The 17,916-nt window shown below is 42.6% G+C and overlaps 1 protein-coding gene across 6 annotated transcripts in view; it reads left to right on the top strand.

The window, feature by feature from the left end:
• PDE6C (phosphodiesterase 6C) overlaps positions 1-17,916 on the top strand; it is a 66,349-nt gene that overhangs the window by 41,712 nt on the left and 6,721 nt on the right. For all 6 annotated transcript variants that reach the window (XM_075935149.1, XM_075935152.1, XM_075935148.1 and 3 more), the window contains exons 12-18: positions 3,978-4,124; positions 4,748-4,855; positions 4,965-5,074; positions 9,654-9,741; positions 14,940-15,040; positions 15,948-16,055; positions 16,296-16,359. In XM_075935149.1, the coding sequence (XP_075791264.1) occupies positions 3,978-4,124; positions 4,748-4,855; positions 4,965-5,074; positions 9,654-9,741; positions 14,940-15,040; positions 15,948-16,055; positions 16,296-16,359 (726 nt within the window). The remainder of the gene's footprint in view (positions 1-3,977; positions 4,125-4,747; positions 4,856-4,964; positions 5,075-9,653; positions 9,742-14,939; positions 15,041-15,947; positions 16,056-16,295; positions 16,360-17,916) is intronic.

Below are 17,916 nucleotides of genomic sequence, written 5' to 3'. Positions count from 1 at the left end.
AAGTGGTCAACAAAGAGCCGTATAAGAATGTCCATGTGCATGACTGAAAATATACAACTTAATATTCCTGAAAATTGACATGATTAATAATAGCATAAATGAAACGTGCTCACAGATTTTATTTAATGGGACTTCAGCTACTGCTGGGGTTGCAGTTTGTGGGTGCAGAAATCAGGGTTGAGCTGTATGAGGGGCTCAGGGCAGGGGGTTGGAGTGTATGGGAGGTGGAGGAAGCAGAGCAGGTGTTAGGGTGGGAAGTAGAGTGTGTGAGAGGACCCTGGGGCCAGATTACTTTGCCTGGCTGGGGCTGGGCTGCTGCACCCAGGCAGCAGTGGCTGGACGAGGGGCTGAGCCAGGATTGCCGCAGCTGGATTGTGGCTTCTACTTCTATCCATGCTACACCATGAGGGGGTCTGCTGCCAGCTCTTCCTGCAGCCAGATGGGGGACCGGGCCACAGGGTCTGCTCCAGGATCGGGGCCAGAGCCAAGACACTACGCTCAGATGGGAGTTGGGCCCTGATTGGGGTCTGGTTAGCCAGGCTGCCGCGGCTGGAGCCCAAACTGGGCCACTACAACTGGGCTGTTGCAGCAGTCTCAGGGCTGCCAGGGTGGGACCATTGGATCTGCCCCAGGAGCACAGTAGCTGGGGACAGACAGTGTCAGTCAGCCGGGCTGCTATGGTCAGTTGGAAGCATCTGCCTCCACCAGCCCTGCTCACTATCCCAGCTGGGAGCATGCATGCGTCCCTTACAGCGCACTCTCAGCTGGCCCTTTAAACAAGCAGAGTGCAACAGCCAGTTCTAGCCGCAGTGCATCCCCTTACGTTCACCTCTGGTTAAAGATGAAATACAGGCAGTCCCCGACTTACGCGGATCCGACTTATGTCGGATCCGCACTTACGAACGGAGCTTTCTTGCCCCGGAAGTCGGGGCGAGAAAGCCCCGTTTGTAAGCTGCTCCGGTGCCCCTGGTCTGCTGGAGACCGTCTCCAGCAGACCAGGGGCACCGGGCGGCTTCCCGCGCTTCTGAGGCTTTGCCAGAGCAAAGCCTCAGAAGTGCGGGAACCGCTGCTGCTGCCCCTTGAGACCCGGTGCCTGTGGTCTGCTGGGGACGGTCCCCAGCAGACCACAGACACCCGGACTGAAGCCGCAGCCGCGGGGGGTCCCGCGCCTCTGAGGCTTTGCCAGAGCAAAGCCTCAGAGGCGCAGGGAACCGCCGCTGCTGCCGCTTTGACTGAAGCGGCAGCAGCGGCGGTTCCCTGCGCCTCTGAGGCTTTGCTCTGGCAAAGCCTCAGAGGCGCGGGACCCCCCCGCGGCTGCGGCTTCAGTCCGGGTGCCTGTGGTCTGCTGGGGACCGTCCCCAGCAGACCACAGGCACCCAGACTGGAGCGGCAGCAGCGGCGGGGTCCCTCGCCTCTGAGGCTTTGCCAGAGCAAAGCCTCAGAGGCGCGGCACCCCGCTGCCGCTGCGGCTCTGCTCCCCGTGTCCCTGGTCTGCTGGGGGGGGGGGCGCAGCTAGTGTGCTCCCCCCCCCAGCAGACCAGGCTTTTGTTTTGGACTCTGGGGCAGAGCAGCTGGGGCGCTGCCGATTGGTCCTGCAGCGCCCGTGGGCACTACTGGACCAACCCGGCAGTACCCCAGCTGCTCTGCCCCAGGTCCTGATTCAGCCGCTGCTGGTCAGTTTCAGCAGCGGCTGAATCAGGACGTCTGGGGCAGAGCAGATGGGGTGCTGCTGGGTTGGTCCAGTAGCACCCCAGCTGCTCTGCCCCAGGCGTCCCCAAGTCAGCTTCTGCTGAAACTGACCAGTGCTGACTACAGGAAGCCCCAGGCAGAGTTGCTCTGCGGGCTTCCTGGAATCAGCTGCTGATCAGTTTCAGCAGCAGCTGACTTGGGGACGCCTGGGGTTCTTAAGTTGATTCTGTATGTAAGTCAGAACTGGTGGTCAGTTTCAGCAGTGTCTGAATCTGGACGCCAGTTCCGACTTACATACAGATTCAACTTAAGAACAAACCTACAGTCCCTATCTTGTACGTAACCCGGGGACTGCCTGTAGAGAAAAAACAAACATCTTGACGTGTCATTATGCATTTTTAAAATTTTGAATTAATTTTTCATTTTCATTTAAAAATGTGCATGTATTCTGGGAATGACAAAAGAGCCATATTTGGTTCCATACTGAGCCATATTTGGCTCGAGAGCCCTACGTTGCTGACTTCTGCTTAAGGGGAAGAAACTGCCTTCCAGTGTTTGGGAGTGTCTCAAGGTAGCTTAGGCCACCTAGGATCTCTGATAAGAGAAGACAAGTCTTTAGGTAAGATAAGCACTAGGGCTGTCCATTGAGATGCGTTAACACTTGCAATTAACGCAGTCCAGGATTAACGTGTTAATTTTTTTAACATGTTAATTGCAGGCGTTAATGTTGCGCTGGCCCTTTGAAGTGCCGCTGCCTCTATCTTATAGAAACAGAAAAGGGGAGGGGGGAATCAGCTAATCCACTAGTCAACTGACTATTCAAAAAGCATTTGCTTACAGGATAGTTGACTAGTCTTTAAGGGTAAGTCTACACTACCCTCCTAGTTCGAACTAGGAGGGTAATGTAGGCATACCGCACTTGCAAATGAAGCCCAGGATTTGAATTTCCCGGGCTTCATTTGCATAAGCGGGGAGCCGCTATTTTTAAAACCCTGCTGGTTCGAACCCCGTGCAGCGTGGCTACACGGGGCTCGAACTAGGTAGTTCGGACTAGGCTTCCTATTCCGAACTACTGGTACACCTTGTTCCTCGTTCCACGAGGTGTACCGGTAGTTCGGAATAGCAAGCTTAGTCCGAACTACCTAGTTCGAGCCCCGTGTAGCCGCGCTGCACGGGGTTTGAACCAGCAGGGTTTTAAAAATGGCGGCTCCCCGCTTATGGAAATGAAGCCCGGGAAATTCAAATCCCGGGCTTCATTTGCAAGTGCGGTATGCCTACATTACCCCGCTAGTTCGAACTAGCGGGGTAGTGTAGACATACCCTAACTTCCCTCTTGAGGATCAGCTTGAGTGCCCAGCTGATCCTCGGCTCCTAATGTGCTGCCCCTTTGAGGTGCTGGGGCGGTGTTTCTAAGGGGCAGCACAACATGGAGCCCGGGATCAGCTGGGAACTCCAACTGATCCTGGGTTCCGTGTTGCGTTGGCCCTTTGATGCACCACCACAGCGCTTCAAAGGGGCAGTGTTGCATGGAGCCCGAGGTCAGCTGGGGACTCCAGCTGACCCCGGGCTCCACCTTGTGCTGCCCTTTGGAAACACTGCTGCGGCGCTTCCAAGGGGCAGCGCTGCATGGAGCCTGGAGTCAGCTGGGGACTCTAGTTAATGCTGGGCTGCATGAAACACTGCCCCATTGAAATGCTGCAGTGGCATTTCAAAGAGGAGGCGCACGTGATTAATCGCAATTAAATTTTTTAATCGCCTGGAAGCCCTAATAAGCACGCCCATAGGACTTTTATTATCCTAAAAAGGCTTTTCATTTGCTGTGCTGTATTCCTGTTCTTACAGTTTAAACAACATTGTTTGGGTCACTTTAGACAGTGCTAGTCAAAAGTTCCTGAAAGGAAGAACTGCAGGTACTGTGTGCAGTCAGACTTGCTGAATAATCTTTGTTGATGGGAGAAACTATATTATAATATGGATGTTGCTGGAATGCAGGTGGGGAAGAAATACTAGTTTGCAGGAAGCAATGAATGGCACCCATCCCCTTTGTTTGACCAGAAATTACAGTTTAACATATACTAGTGTGCATTGAAACCTGAGAGTTATGTACACAGTGGGCTTGACCATGAGATCTTTCTACAGGGATAGAGTAATAAAGCAAGTTTACTGGTACAAATGTTAGATATGCAGGTGTTTGTACATAGATATCAGTGTATCTGAACTTACTTCCTTACTCTAGTTTCCTTCTTACAAAGCAAAACTGTTGTGGTCTTTTTTTTCCTTCCTAACAGAAAGAGGAATTACCTGATCCAAAGGAAGTGGAACTTTATGAATTCCGTTTCAGTGACTTTCCCGTTACAGAACACGGCTTGATTAAGTGCGGAATACGATTATTCTTTGAAATAAATGTGGTTGAAAAGTTCAAAGTCCCAGCAGAGGTCAGATTTATGTTGTCGTATTAGGTACATTTCCCCCCTCAGTTCTGAGTTCTTTTAACTAGAACAGCCCCACAGTAAAATATTAGAAGCAACATCAGTTCTTAGCTTTTTATATAAAAAATATTCTATATATTTACTTTTCCACTGTTCTGAGTAGCTATTTTTCACAGATTCTCAATAACGATGTAAAGCTCAATGGCACATTGTTGTATGGTGTAGATAAGAAATTAAACTACCATTAACTTGCATAACAGTGAAAAGTATCATGAACTTTCGTGGGCAAAACCCACTTCTTCAGATGAGATTATCTCATCTGAAGAAGTGGGTTTTGCCCACGAAAGCTCATGATACTATACAAATATTTTTGTTAGTCTCTAAGGTGTCACAAGACTACCCTTTTTTAAGTTGTTTTTCAAGTTAGAGACTAACATGGCTACCTCTCTGAGACTTGTATAACAGTGGTTAGCTTTTACGTTTATTTTAATTAAAAACATTATTTGAGCTTTGCAGAAGATACCTATTTTCCTGTAAAGATATGAAATTGCATTTTAATTTTACAGATGTTCCAGGACTTTGTTATATTTTAACACTCCTGAGTATGAAATCCCTTTTATTTGTAACAGGTACTTACAAGATGGATGTATACTGTCAGAAAGGGTTATCGGGATATAACGTACCATAACTGGCGGCATGGATTCAACGTGGGGCAAACAATGTTCACCTTATTAATGGTATGTTTTGTCACTGTAAACCTATCTTATGTTAAATTTGTAGTTTCTTTAATTTCAATGGTAAAACTCAAGCCAGTATATACTCAAAAAAACCTCTCCTCCTTTATAGACAGGAAGACTAAAGAAATATTATACTGATCTAGAAGCCTTCGCTATGGTTGCAGCTGCTTTCTGCCATGATATTGATCACAGAGGAACCAATAATTTGTATCAGATGAAGTAAGTTCAGATACACTGATATCTATGTGCGAACACCTGCATATCTAACATTTGTACCAGTAACTAAAACAAAGATATGAATATATCACCACATGCAAAGATACAAACTATACTATTTTCCATAATTATTTGCAAAACATGCTTTTTGTATTCAGCACTATGCAAAGCACATCTATCAAGAGAGTCTGACCCAGAGTATTTATAGCCTATATGAAAACACCAAAACAACACACTCTGGAAGAGCCTGAGGAAGGAGTCCCCTTAGCTAATGTTTTTCCTAATTTAAAGATAAGGTGAGCCACTTTTGTGCTTGGATTCTGTGAGTGCTACCCATGTTGAAGGTGTGCAGATAGAACGATCGAAGGAAATGAAATGGGTATTGGAGCTAACAAACACTGTTGACAGAGTGAAGCTGGTGACAGGGAACACAATAGGATACAAGAGTTAAGATGCGGGCCAGCGTGAAGCTGCATAGAGTCTAGAAAATGAAAACTAGGAGCTTAATCCTGCTCCTTCTGAAGTCAGTGACAACTCTTGTTGACATTAGTATTACAGATCAAGCTCCATGTGCAAGATTCTCACCGCCATTCTGGGTCCTTTATGATGAGTGAAAGCGCCAAAGTTGTGCATACACTACAGCTGGGAGTGTTCCTTCAAACCTGAATAGACAAATTTACAGCAGTTCAGCTCAAGACAGCATGCAGAAATTCATGAAAAATGTAGGGCTGAAAGAGAACTTGAGAGGTCTAATCCAGCTCCCAGACTGAGGCAGGACTGAGGCCATGTCTTCAATAAACAGAAGATCCACACTGCTGCAATCAATGTTCTGGAGTTCAATTTAGCGAGTCTAATTAAGACTCGCTAAATTGAACTCAGAGGGTACCCCTGTTGGCATCTGGTACTCCTGCTTCTGCCAGGAGTAAGGGAAGCTGAGGGAAGCATTTGCTCCCATTGGCCTTTCATTGTGGGGAAAGCGGGGAAACTCGAAACAAGGTACATCAAGTCCAGCTAGATAATTAACATAGCTTGAGTTGTGTATCTTGATGCAATGTTCCCTTTTAGTGTGGACCTGGATTAAACATGTCTAGACCATCTCTGACAGCTGTTTGTCTAAACTGTTACTAAAAAGCTTCAAGGACTGTGATTCCACAACCTCCCTTGGAAGTCTGTTCCAGAAGATTAGTTACCCTTGTATCTAATTTAAGTTTCCCTTGCTCATATTAAGCACACTGCTTCTCGTCCTACCTTTACAGCAGTTCAACTCATGACAATCCTCTTTATAAACTTATTTGAAATGTGTTTATTAGGTCCCCTTTCAGACTTCTTTTTTCAAGATGAAAAATGCTCAGTTTTAACCTTTCCTCGTGGTCACAGTTTCTAAACCATTAATACTTTTGGTTGCTCTCCTCCAGACTCCTCCATTTTGTCCACATCTTTCTTAAAGTGCATAGCCCAGTCCTAGATACAGTACTCCAGCTGAGGCCTCACCAGGATCAAGTAAAGTAGAACAATTAGCTTATGTCTTACACATAACTCTCCTGTTAATAGAGCCCCAGAATACTAGCTCTGATTTTTTTGCAACTGTATAACACTGTTTATTCATTCAATTTATGATCCACTATAACCTCCAAATCTTTTTCAGCAGTATTACCACCAATTAATTTATTCCACATTACATAGCTATGCATTTTTCCTTCCTAAGTGAAGTACTTTGAACAGGGGTTTTTTTTTATTGAATTTTATCTAATTGGGCTAATTTCAGACTAGTTCTCTAATTTGTTAAGATAGTTTTCAATTTTAATCCTGTCTTCCAAAGTATTTGCAACTCCTCCCACCTTGGTATTATTTACAGATTTTATGAGCACACTTTCCACTCCATTATCGAAGTCATTGATTAAAAGATTGAACAGAATCAGACACAGGACTGACCTCTGTGGGACTCCACTAAATATGTCCTCATAGTTTGACCATGAACCATAACTAGTCTTTGAGTACAGACTTTCAACCAGTTTTTTACCCACTTCCTAGTAATTTTATTTAAACCACATTGTGCTAAGCTATGTCTATACTGCACCCATTTTGCGCAAGAAATATGCAAATGAGGCTAAGCGTGGAATATTGCTGAGCCTTATTTGCATAATTAATGAACACCCACTTTTTACACAAAAGGCTTTTGCACAAAAAGGAGCTGTCTCCATGGCTCCTTTTTGCGCAAAACCCCCTCTTGCGCAAGAGCCATTTTTCTGGAAAAAAAATGTGGAAGAACAGCTCTTGCGCAAGAGGGGTTTTTTTGTGCAAAAGCCTCTTGTGCAAAAAGCAGGTGCTCATTAATTATGCAAATGAGGCTCGGCAATATTCCACGCTTAGCATTATTTGCATATTTCTTGCACAAAATGGGTGCAGTATAGATATAGCACTGGTGAACTTATGACATCATGTGGGACTATGTCAAAAGTCTTACTGAAATCAAGATAGAAATAAACATAAATAAATAATAAATAAATAAATAAATAAATAAGATCAATCTCCATGGCCAGTAACTCTGACAAAGAAGAGAAATTGGGTTGGTTTGGCATGATTTGTTTTTAACAAAACCATGCTGGCTATTACTTATTATAACCATTATCCGCCAGGTGCTTAGAAAATGATTGTTTAATAATTTGTTCCAAATATCAAAGTTAGGTTGATTTTTCAATAATTTTCTGAGTCCTCTATGTTCCTCTTTTTAAAGGTGGGCAAATATAGAACTATTCTCTAGTCTTTTGAAATCTCTTGAAACCTATCTTCAATTAGTTCTTGAAAATAATTGCTAATGATTACAAGATTGCTTCAGCTAGTCCCTTTTTAAGTATCTTGGGATGTATTTCACCAAGTCGTACCAATTTGAATACATCTAAGTTACCTAAATATTCTATATCATATTGTTCCCTATTTTGGCTTGCATTACTTCCCCCTTATATATAACATTAATTAGGTGATGTATGTGACCACCATTTACCTTTTTAATGGTACCTGAAGCAAAATAAAGAGTTCAGCATTTTTTATGCTGTCCATTATTGGCTCTCCTTCCCCGCTAAATAGAGGACTTACACTTTCCTTCCTCTTTCTCCGACTTCTAATAGATTTATAAACCTCCTCTTATTGCCTTTATATCCCTTGCTAGGTGTAACCCATTTTGTGCCTTAGCCTTTCCATTTTTGTCCTTAATTGCTTGTATTACTTTTTTGCACTCGTCCTTCACAATTTATCTTTATTTCCACTTTTTTTAGGCTTCCTTTTTTAGTTTCAGCTAAAGAACTTCTGCTGGAACCATAGTTGCTCTTATTCTTCTTATCTTTCCTTCATAGTAAGATTATTTTTGGTGTTATTTTGGTGTTTTGGCATTTGGTGTTTTGGCATTTTTAATATTGTTTCTTGGAGAAACTGCTAGCTCTCCTGAACTCCCTTTTCCCTTTGGGGAAAAAAAAATCAAAGGATCTCATCTACCTCTTCTTTGAGCCTAAGTCTGCATTTCTGTAATTCATTGTCATTATTCTGCTCCTCTCACTCCTTCCTGTCCTTACACCCAGGAAATCAATTATTTCATAATCACTTTGACCTGAGTTTGCTTTCCACTTTCATATTCATTACCCATTCCTTTCTCTTAGCAAAGGCGTAGTTTTGTGATGGCAGGTGGGGCAGCAGCTGTGAGCACTGGGACACAGCTTGCTTTTCATCCTGTTCCCCAGACTATCAGGGAGCGAGGAGAAAGTACTTGCATTCCATGCTTTATTCCCTGCCTCCTCTCCCTTCACCAGCCAGGAGTGAGAAGCATGAACAGAATGCAAGTACTTTCCTTTCACTCCCTGTAGTCTGAAGAACGGGATGAAAAGCAAGCCGCATCCCAGTGCACATGGTTGCTGCCCTCCCAAAACTCTGCCCTTACCCTTAGTTAGAATAAAGTCTAAAATGACTGCCCCCCCATGTTTCTTTATCCACCTTCTGAAACAAAATGTTATCCTCAACACATGGAAAGAATTTACTAGACAATTTGTGTTTTGCCATATTACTTTTCCTATAGATGTTGGGGTTGTCACCCATTATTACCAGACCTTTGGATATTTATTATTTGTTTTAGAAATGTCCTATTTACTTCTTGCTTATTTGGTGGATTATAATAGACCATCTACCATGACATTTCCCCCTTTTAATGTTCACCTAGGCTACATCTACACTGGCATGATCTTGCGCAAGAACTCTTTTGCAGAAGAGTTCCTGTGCAAAAACTCTTCTAGAAGAGAGCGTCTACACCGGCATGTGCGTTTGTGCAAGAGATGTGCTTTTGCACAAAAGCATCCATGTCAGCGTAGACGCTCTCTTGTGCAAGAAAGCTCTGATGGCCATTTTAACCATAGGGCTTTTTGCACAAGAAATTCATGTTGCCTGTATCATGCCTCAGAACTAGGTTAGTCAAGTGATGTTAAACCATTTCAAACTTCCTCTGTGGATTAGGCAGCTCAACTGAAACATTAATGATACTAACTTAAAAAATAGTCATACAAATATGAAACATTTTAAACAATTACTTATTTTTCAACAGGTCAGCTTCTCCATTAGCAAAACTTCATGGATCTTCCATCTTAGAAAGACATCATCTAGAGTATAGCAAAACTCTACTACAAGATGAGGTTAGTATATTAACCCTTTCTACTAAAACTGATAAATATCAAAGCTTTTTATAGATTCTGACCTTTCCAACAGGCCTGGGTTAAACTTTGTATCTCTCTGATGAACTCATTACTCTAAGGTTGCTGGCTGGCTATTATGTTTGAATTAGATTTCAAAGAAAATACTTTTTTTAAAATTAGCCATATTCAAATAATGTTAAGGCTTTAACCAAAACTTACAAAAGCTAGGATGGCCAAACTAAAGTCCTACACACTGGGCTAAATTATGGTCTTAACAACAGTCATGCAACTCCATTGACAGTGAAAGAATTGTTGCCTAAATAGGGTCTGAATAAGGACTGTAGGATTTACCCTTTATGCTTAGCTTACATTATTAACACTTTTTTCTATTTTTGCAACACAGTTAATATTGAGCTGCATCACAAGATAAAAGAATGCTTTAGGGATTAAGATATTAGACTGAGATTCCGGAGATCTGGATTCAGTTCCTAATAGTGGTGTCTGGTACCCAACAATAAGTGGTTGAGCTGGAATTAGCAATAAGATTCCCGCTTCCTCCTGACCCTTGCTTGTACTCACAGGTATTTCTGATTTCCCCCAAAAAATCAACTAATTTAACAGCTAATACTCTTTCCCCTTCCTTCAATAGTTCCTTCGTGGCAACTCCCACCGTTAATTCTTACTCCCTCAGTTTTTCCTGGTTGGGACCCTGGTGTTACTCCTGAGAAAGTGACCATGAATCTCTAGACTGAGATGGTTCAGACTCTTGGGCTATGTCTACACTGCAGGCTTCTTGTGCAAGAACTGTTTTGTGCAAGAGTTCTTATGCAAAAGGTCTTGCACAAGACCGTGTCCACACTGCCACATGGTTTTGCACAGGAGATGTGGTTTTGCACAAGAGCACCCATGGCAGTGTGGATGCGCTCTTGCGCAAGAAAGCTCTGATGGCCATTTTAGCCACAGAGTCCACACTGCCTTCTTGCGCAAGAGGGCTTATTCTTCATGGGGAGAGGAATAACTCTTGTGCAAGAAGCCCTCTGTTCCAACACTGTACTGTAAATTTACTTGCGCAAGAACACATGTGCAGTGTAGACACTCCGCAAGTTTTTGTGCAAGAACAGCCATTATTGTGCAAAAAGCCTGCAGCATAGACATAGTCTCCGGGTATGTCTACACTGTAATAAGTGAGCCTAAGTCAGCAGTCACAAGCCAACAGTAGGTATTTATGCAATATAGATGTAGCCTTTGAGAATAACCAAAAGGCAATTTCTGAGCATGTGCATTTCAATGGAGAGAGATAATATAGGGTGTGGAAACCAAATAACCGTATGTGCACCTTCATCCCCAGATTGCATCTTATGGTGCCACTGTTCTGAAGATGTTACAGATGTTGCTAGTCCCTCTCTCCCCTGAATGGTGCTGCACTAAAGGGCTGGAATCCTTCTCTCACACACCCCGAGCTCCGTATCCTCTCTGCTACTCTCGCCACTGTGCTGTTCAAGAGTAGGGGGGGAAAGAAAGGAATCTGCTACAAAGGGTATTGTTAGCTTGTTTAAAGAAATAAAAGAAAGAGCTTTTAATAATTGTAGCTCTGGCCAGGATTTCCCCCCAACCAGCCACCACTGGTTCCCAGCTCTGTCACAGGTTATGTTTACACTGCACTCCTCTTGTGGGAGGAAATAGGATATGGGTAGCTACTCAATTCAGTGAACAGCAGACTGCATCCACACTGCCGTGTGGATCTGCACACGGCAGGGAAGAAGGAGAGGGCAATAAGCTTAAGCAGTCTAAGAAAAATGTCAAAGTCTGAGACTGTCAGAGGCCCAGTATCCTCATTCTCTTCAGTGTAAGGGAAAGAGCATCAGTTTAGGTTAGTCATGTGTGATATATTAATAGTGGTACTTACGTGGAAAAAAAGAATCGCTGCCGGGAAAGGCTGAAAATCTAGACACAGATGAAATGTGGGGAATGTGGATACAACATACAAGCAAATGAGTATGGAGAAGAATTGGCTCTGCTGCATTACATGTATTGTAAGTTATGCTGGTTGTTTCTAATTGTGCATACAGGTAGCAGAGTTACAGCTTCATAACATCACACAAAACAGAGTGGGTGTGGTTCCTAGTGCAATATACGAAGATAAGATTTGGTCCATGTACAGTGTGCTGATATGGGCCAAAGCCTACCACATAGCCATAGTTCACCTATTCCAGCCCCATCCAACCATCCCTTTTCCCCATGACTCCTTTAAATATAACAGATGTTTTCTGGGGTGATAGGGAATGTATCTTTCCTGCTCCAAAGAGCAGTGCTCTCTTTTTCTTAAGAACTTTAGGGCACTAGGTAGTCATTCCCTCCATCCTGCATCTTAAAAGAGGTGCTAGTTAAGGGTTAGAGTGCAGTCACATCCTTCATGAAGTGAGTGAAATCACCAATAGACCCACAGCCTTACTGCCAGCATTACTAAACTGAAAGCAGGAGAATTAATACCCCATCATTTCTTGCTCTCAAATCCATGAAACCCTGCTAGGTTCCACGCTATGGTAATCTTAAGCACTTCAAGCTCTAACTTTTAGGGTTCCCCAGCTACTGCCATTGAATTATCAGGCACTTATGCCTTTGATCTCAGTTTAGCAGCAGTAGGAATGGAACCATGTCCTCATCCCGGCTTCCCTCTGAAATGGAGGATGGCTAGGCCTTTGCCATATTACCATCCTGTCCCTGTCCTCTCAATCTGGAAAATATGAGAAGGAACAATTATGCCAAAAGAGGAGCTGTTCCGTTATAAGAGGTTGTGCCAAAGACACAAAAAAGAGCATAAAATGAGGTGGCCCTTGGGCAGTTCTTCTAGATATTGCACCCAAGCAAGTTTAGCCACCACAAGGAATATAGGAATTGCTTTGTATATATTTTAATAATCATATCCAACTGCTTACATTCCAAGCAAATTCTTGTCTCATTTTAAGTACCAAACTTTATTCTAAGAGGTTTGAAAATGAAGAACAAGTATGTGCCTCCCAAAAATAATGTACAGGCAGTCCCAGGGTTACATGGATCCGACTTACATCGGATCCCTACTTACAAACGGGGTGAGGCAACCCCACACTAGCTGCTTCCCCCCAGCAGACCAGGGGAGACACAAAGCTAGTGCCCCACCCCCCTCCAGCAGACCAGGGAGACGTGGAGCGGCTTTTCTCAGCAGACACCTCATCTTGAGAATAAAGGACTGAGGGAAGAGAGGTGTGGGAGAATAAAACTGAGCTCTGGAGAAATGTTTGGCTAGAGTTTCCCCTACAATATGTACCAGTTCCGACTTACATACAAATTCAACTTAAGAACAAACCTACAGTCCCTATCTTGTACATAATCAGGGGACTGCCTGTAGTCTGGATTAGATATGGCAGGCCTAGGCAAAGCACCATCAGCAGGCCGTATCCGACCCACCAAACCACCGGATCCAGCCTTTGGATGCAGTGGGGAGTCTCAGGCAGTTCCGCTCCCGCTGACTGCTCAGAAAAACAGCTGCCAGGCCATTTGTGTTCTACAAACTGTGAGCCTGGAGGGAAGGGGGAGTGGTGCTTCATGGCTGCTCCCACCTCCAGCACAATCCCATTTGCAGGTTTCTGGCCAATGGAAGCTGGCTGTTTGAAAAACAGGCATCACACAAAGCACCACTTCCCCTCCCCTCAGACTCTTCTTCACAGACCACATGGCACTGAAGCCTGCACGGGCGGTGCAGGCTCCTGCCTGGGAAATGAGCTAGGCTACTGGCTGGGAGTCTCACTGGTAAGTCTCCCAGACAGAGCCTGCCTCTGGCACCCCAGCTCCTCCCTCTCTCTGCCAGCCCCCTGCCATCCTACTCCCCATTCCACATTAGCCAAACCCTTTGCCTCCCTCCTGAGCCGATATCCCTTCCCAGACTCTGAACTCCAATCCCCAGCTCCAGATCACAATCTCTTCCTGCCCTAGGTCACAACCCAAACCCTTGTATCCCCTCCTGCACCCCAGTCCCCTACCCTTGGTCATAGCCCCCTCCTGCCTTAGGCTACAACCCAAACACCTGCACCCGAATCCCGTGCCCCAGGAAACACAGAAGAAGCTGGTGGATCTGGCCCACCAATTGAGACCTGGGGACAGGGGGAGGTGATTGTTCTCTCTAAGTGCTGGGGTGGGGGGAGGGAGACTTCACGTGCTCTCCCACCCCCAGACCAATCAGGATCTGGGAGCACGGGAAGCCTCCTGGCCCCGCCCCTTCCATCCAAGGCCCAGCCTACGACCACTTTAGAAATTTGTGAAGTGTCCCCCCTTCAAAATTATTGCCCAACCCTGAGATATGGGATGGGCAGCGTTTCAGCCAATAAAAACTACATGAAGAGCATGTGTTGGCTGCACACTGCATCATGCAGGAGAAGACTGTAGTTGCTCAGATTTTCTAATAACTCCAAAGCTACAGTCTATTTTGGTTCCTCCAAGGACAGAGAAGTATTTTTTTATTTTAGAGAGATAAGGTAGGTGAGGTAATATCTTTTGCTGAACCAACTTCGGCTGGTGAGAGAAAAAAGCTTTCAAGCTTAAACAGCTTCTTCTGTGTAAGATCAAAAGATTCTCTCTCAGCAACAAAAATTGGTCCAATAAAAGATATTACCTCACCCATTTTATCTCTTCACAGTTTTGGGACCAACAAAGCTATAACATTGCACACACATTATTTGTTTAATTATTTCATTAAAAATTCAAGGCTCTAACTACTTTCCAACTCCCGCTGTTCAAAACCAGATATGATTCAACATTCATAGGGCCTTTCAGAAACTGAAGAAAGCTTGCAAAAATCTCACTCTTAGTTTTGTAAACACTGTACTTGTATATTGCTTCTGATAACATTACATAAAATGTCTTAATATTGTCACTGTGATATCACATCAGTAGTAACATGTTTTAAGCTATGGAGTTTACAATATACTCAAGAAAAAATAATGTGGGTGTTTTTATAAACCATTTTCAGCTCTCTTCAGAGAACACAATAAAGTTGCCTGATTTTTTTAGCCACACCAATTTTTTCAAAATGTATCTAACATTTTATTTTAAGAAACCATAAAAGGCTGTATAGCAGGCTCATTATAGTATGGTACAGCCAGTATAGTACAAAACAAAGATAATTTTGTAAGAAGAACTGAATTTGTAAACTTTCCATCTTGCAGAGTTTAAACATCTTCCAGAACCTAAATAAGCGTCAGTTTGAAAACGTTTTACATTTATTTGAAGTTGCAATAATAGCAACTGACTTGGCTTTGTATTTCAAGTAAGTACTAAATTATGTATAACTTCCTACTGAAAAAATATCAATCCTGTACAATTCATGACTGTAATTATTCCTAGTTATAAACAGCTTATAGAGCTATACTTTAAAATGAAGTTATTCTGGAAAACTTCATTCTTCAAGCTGCTTATAAAGAATAAGATATTTTCTTTCATTCACTTTAGGCCTTTGAATCTCAAAACAGGATTCATGAATTTTCCTCTATATCTCAGGCTGACATATAACATACATTTATTAGGCCACAAAAACACACTTTTTATTTAGAGCCAGGAGATAACAGGAAAATTAACCGTAATCCATACTGAGTGCATTTTTATAATGAATGATAAATATTTCTAATTATATCATACTGAATTAGAATGGTTTATGTATGTTACAACTCCGTCCAGAGGGGTGAAACTTCTAAATACAATTGCAGAGATTAATCAGTAACTACATATATACTTCTAATAGCACCTCTCAATCAGAAGGATCACATTGCATGTCACTTAACCTCTCTACATAAATAGTAATCATTTCACCTTTTCCAGTTCATTTCTTTTGCAGAATCAAATCAAGAATGAAAATATGTAAATCCTGACAATATTTGGATATGGTTCAAAAAATTATCACAAATAGCATTATACAGATTTAGGAAATCTGTTGCTTTTCATATTAAAGCTTGACATGCCAACAATAGAATTACATGTCAGGAATCTGTTGCAAAGTCTATGAGTTATATAACATCTAAATATAACTCCCAATAAAATAAATGTACTTCAGTGGGAGTTATAGCTGACCCAAACCAAACATAGTGTTTAGAAAAAATAATGTTAGCAGCACCTATTATGCCAAAGAGCAGATATTTTTGGATATCAATACTACAAGAAATATTAATATATTTTTACAGGAAAAGGACTATGTTTCAAAAGATTGTGGATGCAGTTGAAAAAATGCAAACAGAAGAGGAGGCAATTAAATATATATCTATCGACCCAACCAAAAAAGAAGTTATCATGTAAGTAGTGAGTATCTTATTCTTCTTTCTGTAAGTTACCTAGGGCCAGACTTTTAGAAGCAGGAGCTATAAGATGCAGCTAGGCACCTAATTCCCATTGGCTATGCTTTGAAGTTAGTGTCGTGGGGAGTTTTGAGAATCCCACTAGGTGCCTTTCTGCACTTTTAGGTGCCTCAATAAGTTTAAAAGTCTGTCCCATAGCTTTTTTCTCTCTGTCATACTATTTCTGTTTCTTCAAAGGGCTATGATGATGACTGGATGTGACTTGTCAGCTATAACCAAGCCATGGGAGGTACAAAGTCAGGTTAGTATAATCAAGATTAAAATATCTGTATACTTTTTTGTTTCATATACATTTATATTTGCTATCTTTCTTACAGCATCATCAGTAATACAGACAATTCATTTTAAAGTTTATAGATATTTGTAAAACAAAGCATAACCACAAAGCATATTGTGCCTAAGAACTGGACACCATTTTCTGGAAGCAGGGATAGCGGGCACTTCATGACAGGTGTTGCCCCACTGCCCCCAACCTCCCACTCACTACTCAGTCAGTATCACCTGTAGTATTCATTCTAGCTTTCTTTAGAAGTTCTTTGATAACTGATTCTCTGTCATTCACTTTTATTTTGTCAAATTCTTGTTTTTCTTCTGCCACTTTTAGGCTGCAACTTTTACAACAAAATGATCTTCAACTAGACATCAACATACACAAATGTAAATCCTTGCACTATTTGAGTGTTTATAAACCACTCTAAAATGTATTCAACAATATGGACTTTTATGACTTTGAAGGAATCCTCTTGTACATCACTACTTACAAATGCTGTCAGTGTTTGAAGTATAGATATCTATTCAGACAAGATGCTTGAATCAGAGCGGATCTCTTGGGTTACTTCCTTGAACAAATTCTAAAAGTAGAAGCTTCAGGGGGTAGCCGAGTTAGTCTGTACAGGATATACTTAAAAAACAAAAACTGGTCTGGTAGCACTTAATAGACTAACAAAACATGTAGATGGTATCACGAGCTTTCGTGGGCACAGCCCATTTCTCCAGAGACATCTGAAGAAGTGGGCTGTGCCCACGAAAGCTCGTGATACCATCTACATGTTTTGTTAGTCTATTAAGTGCTACCAGAACAGTTTTTGTTCTAAAAGTAGAATTAGATTCTGTGTAAGCCTCACTGGCATAGAACAGCAACAAAAAGACAAATTCTTAACACAATGAAATGAAATCCTATTTATTTGCCAAAAGGCAACTGAGGGTACTAAAAGTAGAGTTTCTTGGTCATGATATCTTAAATCAGTTATGTAAGAGGCAGGCTCAGCAAGAGAGTTATTTCAGCTCATTATCCTGCAGATGACTATTCTATTAATATATGGAGATACACCTATCACATAGAGCTGGAAGGGACCTTGAAAGGTCATCGGGTCCAATCCCCTGCCTTCACAGCAGGAACAAGTACCATCCCTGACAGATTTTGCCACAGATCCCTAAATGGCCCCCTCAAGGATTGAACTCACAACCTTGGGTTTAGCAAGCCAATACTGTAACACTGAGACACAGTTGCAAAGCATTCCAAGCAGTATTCTTTATAATTTAATTTTATTATGTTTCCCTATTGTCTTGGAATACCACGCAGATACTATTTTCTACCATTGAGTGAGCATACCCCCCAACACCATCAAAATGGCAGATATCATCTGCTTACTAACAAAAACCTCACAGTGCAGCAATCCTGTTCTGTAATTCACATATCCTGTGTGTTAATGATTCCAGAAAGAATCTTGTGGAGTAGTTTTGGGTCTACATGTTCTAATATGATTAAAGAGTGGTACTTTGCTGTTTATTTACCTGA

The sequence above is a fragment of the Pelodiscus sinensis genome, chromosome 8 (assembly GCF_049634645.1).
Source record: "Pelodiscus sinensis isolate JC-2024 chromosome 8, ASM4963464v1, whole genome shotgun sequence".
Lineage (NCBI taxonomy): Eukaryota > Metazoa > Chordata > Testudines > Trionychidae > Pelodiscus > Pelodiscus sinensis.
This window is presented reverse-complemented; position numbering and strand designations above follow the sequence as displayed.